We start from the raw sequence: 10048 nt of genomic DNA on the forward strand, positions 1-10048 counted from the left end.
CCCTCTCCCCCTTCCTCCCCCAGTGTAATTGCATCAGGCAGTTCTTGATTTATGAACATCCAATTTACAAACGCTCAAACATATGACCAAGATCCCACATTAAGATTAATTTTAAAGATGCAACATGCAAATGTTTTCTCATGCTTACAAATAGCTATTTTAGATTGTACTGTGTTCCAAATTGTGTACACAAACAGTTGACATAGAAGCATATTCAAGAACAGGAGCTATTCACAATCTGGAGACTCTGTGGTGACCAGAATTGCACACACTACTCAAGCTGGGGTCTAACCGAAAGTTCCATGTGGGTCCAACATAACCTCACTGCTCTTATAATCTATGCCTCAACTAGGAATGGCAAGTATGCCTTATGTCTTCTTAATTACCTTATTTACTTGCCTTGATACCTTCAGAGATTGTTGACAAGTACCCCAAGAACCCACTGATCTTTAGTATTTTAGACATTTCTCTAATTTTCCCTATGCCAATTTTAGTACATAGATAGAACATTGAACATTACAGTGCAGTACAGGCCCTTCGGCCCTTGATGTTGTGCCGACCTGCGGAACCAATCTGAAGTGAATCTATCCTACACTATTTCATTTTCATTCATAAGTCTATCCAATGACCATTTAAATGCCCTTAAAGTTGGCGAGTCTACTACTGTTGCAGGCAGTACGTTCCATGCCCCTACTATTCTCTGAGTAAAGAAACTACCTCTGACATCTCTCTTATATCTATCACCCTTCAATTTAAAGCTATGCCCTCTCATGCTAGCCACCACCATCCGAGGAAAACATCTCTCACTGTCCACCCTACGTAACCCTCTGATTATCTTGTATGTCTCAATTAAGTCACCTCTTAACCATCTTCTCTCTAAAGAAAACAGCCTCAAGTCCCTCAGCCTTACCTCGTAAGACCTTCCCTCCATACTAGGCAACATCCTAGTAAATCTCCTCTGAATCCTCTCCAAAGCTTCCACATCCCTCCTATAATGCGGTGACCAGAGCTGTACACAATACTCCAAAATGTGGCTGCACCAGAGTTTTGTACAGCTGCGGCATGACCTCATGGTTCCGAAACTCAATCCCTCTACCAATAAAAGCTAGCACACCATATGCCACCTTAACAACCCTATCAACCTGGGTGGCAACTTTCAGGAATTTATGTATATGGGCACTAAGATCTCTCTGCTCATGTACACTACCAAGAATCTTACCATTAGCCCAGTACTCTGCATTCCTGTTGCACCTTCCAAAGTGAATCACCTCACTTTTTTCTGCATTAAACTCCATTTGCCACCTCTCTGCTCAGTTTTTAGATTAAATTAGATTACGTTTCGATTTTAGATTAGATTACTTACAGTGTGGAAACAGGCCCTTCGGCCCAACAAGTCCACACCGCCCTGCCGAAGCGCAACCCACCCATACCCCTACATGTACCCCTTACCTAACACTATGGGCAATTTAGCATGGCCAATTCACCTGACCTGCACATCTTTGGACTGTGGGAGGAAACCGGAGCACCCGGAGGAAACCAACGCAGACACGGGGAGAACATGCAAACTCCACACAGTCAGTCGCCTGAGGCGGGAATTGAACCCGGGTCTCTGGCGCTGTGAGGCAGCAGTGATAACTACTGATAAGTTTTGCAGCTTATCTATGTCTTCGTAACCTGCAATATCCTTCAGCATGATCTACAACTCCACTAACTTGAGTGTCATCTGCAAATTTAGTAACCCATCCTTCTTCACCTCCATCAAGGTCATTTATAATAATGACAAACAACAATGGCCACAAAACAGATCCTTGCAGTATACCACTAGTAACTGAACTCCAGGATGAACATTTCCCATCAACCACCAAGTTCTTTCAAGTAGCCAATTTCTGATCCAAACTGCTAAATCACCCTGAATCCTATGCCTCTGTATTTTGTGCAATGGCCTACCATGGGGGAACCTTATCAAATGCCTTACTGAAATCCATGTACACCTCATCAACTGCTTCACCCTCATCCACCTGTTGGTCACCATCTCAAAGAACTCAATAAAGTTTGTGAGGCACAACCTACCCTTCACAAACCATGTTGACTATCCCTGATCAACTTATTCCTCAGTAGATAACCTGCAATATCCTTCAGCATGATCTACAACTCCACTAACTTGAGTGTCATCTGCAAATTTAGTAACCCATCCTTTTTCACCCCCATCAAGGTCATTTATAATAATGACAAACAACAATGGCCACAAAACAGACCTTGCAGTACACCACTAGTAACTGAACTCCAGGATGAACATTTCCCATCAACCACCACCCTCTGTCTTCTTTCAAGTAGCCAATTTCTGATCCAAGCTGCTAAATCACCCTGAATCCTATGCCTCTGTATTTTGTGCAATGGCCTACCATGGGGGAACCTTATCAAATGCCTTACTGAAATCCATGTACACCTCATCAACTGCTTCACCCTCATCCACCTGTTGGTCACCATCTCAAAGAACTCAATAAAGTTTGTGAGGCACAACCTACCCTTCACAAACCATGTTGACTATCCCTGATCAACTTATTCCTCAGTAGATGATTATAAATCCTATCTCTTATAATCTTTTCCAACACTTTACCAAAGTAAGGCTCACTGGTCTATAAGTACCAGGGTTATCTCTACTCCCCTTCTTGAACAAGGGGACAACATTTGCTATCCTCAAATTTTCTGGCACTATTCCTGTAGACAATGATGACATAAAGATCAAAGCCAAAGACTCTGCAATCTCCTCCCTGGCTTCCCAGAGAATCCTAGGATAAATCCCACCTGGCCCAGGGGACTTACCTATTTTCACACTTTCCAGAATTGCTAACACCTTATCCTTGCGAATGTCAATTCCACCTAGTTTAGTAGCTTGTATCTCAGTATGCTCCTCAACAACATTGTCTTTTTCCAGTGTGAATACTGACAAAAAATATTCTTGTGACTCGGGTAATAATTTAGATATTATTACCTGTGAGGCTCTGATATTTAATTTGTTGCCTAGCTCCTCTAAGTAGATGCTTTTTCCTTGTCCTGCCTAAGTTGCTGCATACCTCCATAGAACACAGCAACTCAATCCTCCTACTCCTGTGGCAAGTACTTCTCCAGCTGTAAGCAGCTGGGCTGAACCTGACACCAGCTGTCACTCTTTGTGTTGTGTCAGTCTCCTCTCCCTTGCACCCTCCCCTCAAACTATGCTTCCCCACCCTCATGATTAGTTAGGTTATTAACTCTGCAGGATTCACTCATCTAAGCAGACTGAAATTAGCTCAACTGTTTGGAAAATTGCAAGCTTTCTGGGTCTCACTACCCAGTCCAACTAATAAATTCTGAGCCAAAGTTCCTCAAGCTGTATACACTTGCCACAAGCTTGTCTCCTGAGGTCACACTGATATGCAGGAGTTCCCACATCCTGCTTTTGCACCACATCACCTGCCCTGCTATCTTTATTATGCCTTAATTCAGTTATTATTATTTATTAATTTATAATTAATTCACTTTTTTTACTCCCAATAAGATTTATTACCATTCGTTAATGTTAATAGACCATTAAATAATTGCATTTCTTTTACTTTTCCTATCCCTCTTATCTCTCTCAATCCCATTATTCTTTCTCAACTTTTGTTTCTCTTGTATATGATTTAAATCTAATTTTGTTTCATGGTCTTAATTTTAAATGAAAAGCAGATAAGTTGAGGTCAGGAATTTTTTTTTAAATACCAAACTTTAATCCTTTAATCCCCAAACCTGACCTTCCAGTTGATGTGATTCTGAGTTTAATGGAAACAAGAAAGAGAGGCAGACAGCCAACCCATTTTCAGTTTTGGATTGACAATTTAAATATTATTAATGAGTGTATGTGTTTCAGTTTTAATCTGCTTCCCCTTAAAGGACGGCTTCACGTAAAGACAAGTGTACTTACAGTCCAGGAGAAGCACAGGTACTTTCCCTCCACCACTGCCAACTTATCTTCTTACCTACCATCAGACCTCCACCCATCCAAAGATAATGTCTTCAGGAAGCAGATCTTTAGCACTCTCACAAACATGCCTGACTGTGTTCTTCTCCAGAGAGCCTGCCTGATCGGGAGCCAAATCTGGGGTCTGCTTCCCAATCCCCAACCCCTTGCCTAGCAAAACCCCACTTAGTCAGTAATAGGGCTTGCATCTTTAAGTGAGGATTCTTAATGCTAGTTTGTTTGAAGATCTTTGTTGTTTCTTGCTTTGCTTGTGGACACCACAGATCCCTTTTAGAGGCCAGACTCAACATTCAGCAGCAGACTGTTGCATGTTCAAAATCTTGCAACAGTCAGCTTAGTGATTGGTGAGTGATATTCATTTGATGCTGACCACAAAATCCAGACAGTTTTGTTCTTGCTATTACATCGATCTTTTCAAGAAGATGCGAGATGATGTTGAGCAGTAGCATCACAAAAGCCAAACGGTGCAAACTTTTGTAGTGCATTGTAATAATCAACACAATCAACAAGCAGTAACAATATCCAGAAAAGAAAATTTCATGAATTGCAAATTAGCTCATGTAGTGGAGTGGAAGTTTAATTTTTTTTGTCCCAAGGTGCACGTGATGATAGAAGCCTTAAAGCTCGAAATCTGGAGCTAAGTATTCTTGATGCTCTATATCCTCAGGACATATGAACACCAGGTTCAAGTTCTAAAATGGGCCAAGGCAAATTTTGATGGAATTGGACAGGAGCTTGTAGAGATTGATTGGAGTAGTTTGTTTGCAGGTAAAGGGACCTCCGGCAAGTGGGCGGCCTTTAAAAGCTAGAGTTCAGGATCTGTATGTACCTGTGAGGGTGCAGGGCAAGGTTGGCAGGAATAGGGAACCCCAGATGACGAGAGATATTGAGGTTTTGACCAGAAAAAAGGAGGAGGTATGGCTTAGATACAGACAGCTGGGATCAAGGGAATTCCTGGGGATACAGGAGTTTATTGAAGAAGGAAATCAGGAGGGCGAAAAGGGAGCATGAGATAGCCTTGGCTGAGAAGATTAGGGTGAATCCAAAGAGATTCTTTAAGTATATTAAAGAAAGAAGAATAACTATGGAGAGAATAGGACGCTTCAAGGACTAAAGTGGACATGTATGCGTAGAACTGCAGGAGATGGGTGAGATCCTCAATGAATATTTCTCCGCTGTGTTTACCATGGAGAAAGACTGAAGACTTGGGAACCTGGGGAAGTCAGTGGTGATATCTTGGGGACGGTCCAAATCACAGTAGAGGAGGTGTTGGATGTATTAGAATGTATGAAGGTAGATAAGTCTCCTGGTCCTGACCAAGTATATCCAAGAGCACTGCAAGAGGCTAGAGAAGAAGTTGCAGGGGCGCTGGCTGATATTTTTGCAACATTGTTTGCCACGGGGGAGGTCCCGGAAGACTGGAGAGGAGAGAATGTTCTGCCTTTATTCAAGAAGAGCTGCGAAGAAAACCCAGGGAACTATAGACCAGTAAGTCTAATATCTGTGGTGGGTAAGTTACTTTGGAGTTCAGATGCACAGTTCTCTGGAAGTGGAGTCATGGGTAGACAGGGCAGTGAAGAGGGCTTTTGGCACACTGGTCTTCATCAGTCAGGCCATTGAGTAAAGAAGTTGGGAAGCTATGTTGCAGTTGTACAGGATGTTGGTGAGGCTGCTATTGTGATCAGTTTTGGTCACCCTGCTTGAGGAAGGTTTTTATTAAACTGTAAAGAGTGCAGAAGAAATTTATAAGATATACCTGCATTTGGAAAGACAGGATTTGATTAGGCATAGTCAGCATGGCTTTGTGCATGGGAGATTATGCCTTTGTTTAAATGGACTTTAGTAAGACTTTGGATAAGATTCCACATAGTAGGCTGCTTTGGAAGGTTAAATCGTAAGGCAAAGGGATCTGGCAAATTGGATACACAATTGGCTTGATGGTAGGAAGCAGAGGGTAATTGAGGAAGGATGCTTGTCAAATTGGAAGCCTGTGATTAGTGGAGTGCCTCAGGGTTTGGTTCTTGTCCCATTGCTGTTTGTTATCTATATCAATGATTTAGATGAGAATATACTAGGCATGATTAGTAAGTTTGCAGATGACACTAAAGTAAGCGGTATCGTGGACAGTGAGGAAGATTATCAGAAATTACAGTAGGACCCTGATCAGCTGGGGAAGTGTGCCAAGAAATTGCAAATGGAGTTTAACATAGATAAGTGAGAGATCTTGCATTTTGGAAAGTGAAATCAAGGTAGAAGTTTCATGGTGAATGGTCAGGCCTTAAGGGGTACAGTGGAACAGAGGGATCTTGGAGTTCAGGTGCACGGTTCTCTGGAAGTGGAGTCACAGGTAGACAGGGCAGTGAAGAAGGCTTTTGGTACACGAGCCTTCATCAGTCAGGCCATTCAGTATAGAAGTTGCTATGTTGCAGTTGTACAGGATGTTGGTTAGGCTGCTATTGTGTTCAGTTTTGGTCACCCTGCTCTCGGAAGGATGTTATTAAACTGTAAAGAGTGCAGCAGAAATTCATAAGGATGTTGCCAGGACTCAGCAGTCTGAGTTATAGGAAGAGGTTGGACGAGCTAGCACGTTTTCTTTAGTGCGTAGTAAGCTGAGGGGAGACCTTATAGAAGTGTGTAAGATCATGAGAGGCATGGATAGGGTGAATGCACTCAGTCTTTTTCCCAGGGTTGGGGAATCAAGAACTAGAGGTCTAAGGTTAGAGGGGAAAGAATAAAAGAGAACCTGAGGAGCAACTTTTTTTACGCAGAAAGTGGTACGCATATGGAATGAGCTGCCAGCGGAAGTGGTTGATACAAGTACATTAACAACATTTAAAAGGCATTTGGACAGATACCTGGATAGGAAAGGCTTGGACGGCTATGGGCCAGGTGTAGGTAAATGGGATTAACGTGGATGCACATTTTAGTTGGCATGGAACATTTTTGGGCCAAAGGGCCTGTCTCTGTGCTGTAGGACTCTATGACCTTCTCTTTCCACCACCCCCACTCCCATCACCACCAAAACAAATTCTTGAGGTTAAATCTGTTTTCTGTTTCAGAAGCAGAGATTAAATTCCTACTTTGGTTTCCACTTGATTAATTGCATAATATTTTTTGCTTCATCTTTCAGGACCTGGAAGTGATGGAGTTAGGGTAATCTGGAAGGACAACTTTGATTCGATTTTTTCCGAAGTAGCAGAAATTGGCAGGTAACATTTTAAATCTTATCATTCCATTTGATTTTATTTTACTCTTTGAGAAACCTTCTGATTTCTGTTTTCTTCTGTACAAAGTGAGTGGTCCTGCTTACGAACATAAAAAACAGGAACAAGAGTAGACCATGTGACACTTCAGATATGCTCCATACTCAAGACAATAATGAGTGACCTTGCACTGCAGTATATGTTGTCAGTCCAATCCCTGTATGCCTGAATCCATGAGAGACCGAATATGTCTCTGTTCCACTTTTAAATGTACCTCAAAGAAGAAACATCCAAACTCTCTTGGGCAGAGAATTCAAAATATTCATAATTCCTTGAGTGTGCGAGTTTCTCCTCAGATCGATGCAAAATAATCAACCACTCAACAAGAGACTATGCCCCATGTTATAGACTGCCCGCAAGGGATAACATAATAATCAGGGTTCAAAGTACGCAGGGGTGCTGGGAAGATCCCCCTGCAAACGCCCATAGAAGCCCCAGTGCATTAGTTGCATGAAGAAATTTATCTTTATGGGTAAATTTCACATGACATATTGGGTCTGAAATTGTCACGTATATTTCCAGAATAGTGCATATGTGCAGTTGTGGATATAAGACCAGTAAGACCATAAGAAATAGGAACTGGAATAGGCCATTCGGCCCCTTGAGCCTGCTTCACCATTCAATAGGATCATGGCAGGTCTGATACTCCCCACGTCCATTTTCTGTCCTTCTTTATAGCCCTCAGTTCCCCTACTGATCAAGAATCCATCTATCTCAGCCTTAAATATACAGAAAGACTCTGCCCCCACAGCTCTCTTTGGCAGGGAGTTCCAAATAGACTCAAACCCCTGAAAGAAGAAATTTCTCCTCATCTCAGTATTAGACTGGCACCTTTTTCTGAGACTATATCATCCGTAGAGGATACCTGCCTATCTTCCTTTCCACCTAGCCACTCCACCCTCCTCCCTGACCTATCACCTTCATCCCCACCCCCACTCACCTATTGTACTCTATGCTACTTTCTCCCCACCCCCACCTTCCTCTCATTTATCTCTCCACCCTTCAGGCACTCTGCCTGTATTCCTGATGAAGGGCTTTTGCCCGAAAACGTCGATTTTCCAGCTCCTCGGATGCTGCCTGAACTGCTGTGCTTTTCCAGCACCACTCTAATCTATATCCTCTGTAGGTAGACTCTCCCATGAGGGGAAGCATCCTCTCAGTATTTACCCTGTCAAGCCCCTTAAGAATCCTATATGTTTCAATGAGATCACCTCTTGTTCTTTTAAATTATAATGTGTAGAGTTAATCCTTCCATCTTACTGAACCTTCACTGAACTGCCTTCAATGAAATAATATCTTGCCTTAAATAAGTGGAGCTAAACTGCTGACAGTAACAGTATTCCAGATATGATCTCACCAGCATATTTTACATTTGCAGCAAGACGTCCCTACACTTATATTCCAGCCCCAAGAAATAAGGGTCAGCATTCCATTAGCCTTTCTGATTACCTGCAGCACTTTCTTTATGTGTTTCCCTTTCTTGAAGACATGCTGACTCTGCTTGATTAGATTATGATTTTCCAAACGTTTGCTACTACGACCTTAATAATTGATTCCAATATTTTTCCAACATTTTTACATTAAGCTAATTGGCCTTTATTTACCTGCTTTTTGCCACTTTTCCTTTTTGAATAGAAATTGGCAGGTTTCCAGTCCTCTGATACTTCTGCAGATTCCAAGGAATTTTTGGGAAATTACAACCAATGCATCCACGATCTCTGTAGCTACTTATTTTAGGATCCTCAGATGCAAGCTATCTGACCCAAGGGACGTATCTGCCTTTGTCCCATTAGATTGTCTAATGTTACTTTTCTAGTGATGATGATGGTACTTAATTTCTCCCACCCACCGGAATCTAGAGCATTAATGGGAGGTTCATGGTGTCCTCTACCATAAAGGTTGAAGTTGTTCATTTCTGTTTAACTTTGCCATTTCCTTGTTTCCCATATATATCTAAATTCACTTTCTAAAGGGCCTATGTCCACTTTGACCTCTCTTCATTTTTATATAGTTAAAGAAGCTCTTCTCAGTTTTATATTTCTTGCTAGCCCGCTTTCATAGTTTATTTTCTCTCTCTATTATTTTTCAGTCCTCCTTCACTGGATTCTAAAGTTATCCCAGTCTTCAGGGGTGTCACTGACCTTTGCCTCCTTTTGTGCTTTTTCCTTCAACTTACTACTCTCCTTAACTTCCTTGGTTAGCCTCTAAGAGAGTGTATCCCTCTCTTAGAATCTTTCCTCCTTAGTGGGATTATACTTTTTTGCTGAGAGTCATGAATTACCTCCTTAAATCGCTCCAATTGCTTGCCAACTGTCTTTCCCCATAATCTATCCACCCAGTTCATTTAATTGTAATTCCCCATATTTAGGTTAAATACAGTTGTATCTGATCCAAGTCAGAACAACCACTAAATATTCTAATTCCAGTTGGGTTTGATATTAGCAGATACTTTTGTTTTCAAGTGTGGCCACATTTGCAACCACCAGAATGAATGGAATTTTAAAAGATGATCACCAATCTCCAGAGCCACCTCTTTCAATGTGTTGCTATAGATCGTTGGGTCCTGGGTATTTGTCAATGTTCAGTCCCGTTAATTTCATCTGTACTACCTTTTCCATTTCCACAAATTGCCATCTTGCTGCAATGGAGAGATTTGAGTGTTCTGTTGATCCCAAAAGTGATTTCATTGGGAGTTCTCAGCTCCTGACAGGGCCACCATGACAGAAAGGTTGAAGTGGAGGAGCAAGATAAGAGCTGAAAATGTGTTGCTGGAAAAGCGCAGCAT

The 10048-nt window shown here is 41.9% G+C and overlaps 1 protein-coding gene across 1 annotated transcript in view; it reads left to right on the forward strand.

The window, feature by feature from the left end:
- LOC122550233 (triple functional domain protein-like) overlaps positions 1–10048 on the forward strand; it is a 561659-nt gene that overhangs the window by 522204 nt on the left and 29407 nt on the right. Inside the window, exon 54 of the mRNA XM_043690993.1 lies at positions 7131–7209. Within this exon, the coding sequence (XP_043546928.1) occupies positions 7131–7209 (79 nt within the window). The remainder of the gene's footprint in view (positions 1–7130; positions 7210–10048) is intronic.

This window comes from Chiloscyllium plagiosum, chromosome 5 (genome assembly GCF_004010195.1).
Source record: "Chiloscyllium plagiosum isolate BGI_BamShark_2017 chromosome 5, ASM401019v2, whole genome shotgun sequence".
In the NCBI taxonomy this organism is placed as follows: domain Eukaryota; kingdom Metazoa; phylum Chordata; class Chondrichthyes; order Orectolobiformes; family Hemiscylliidae; genus Chiloscyllium; species Chiloscyllium plagiosum.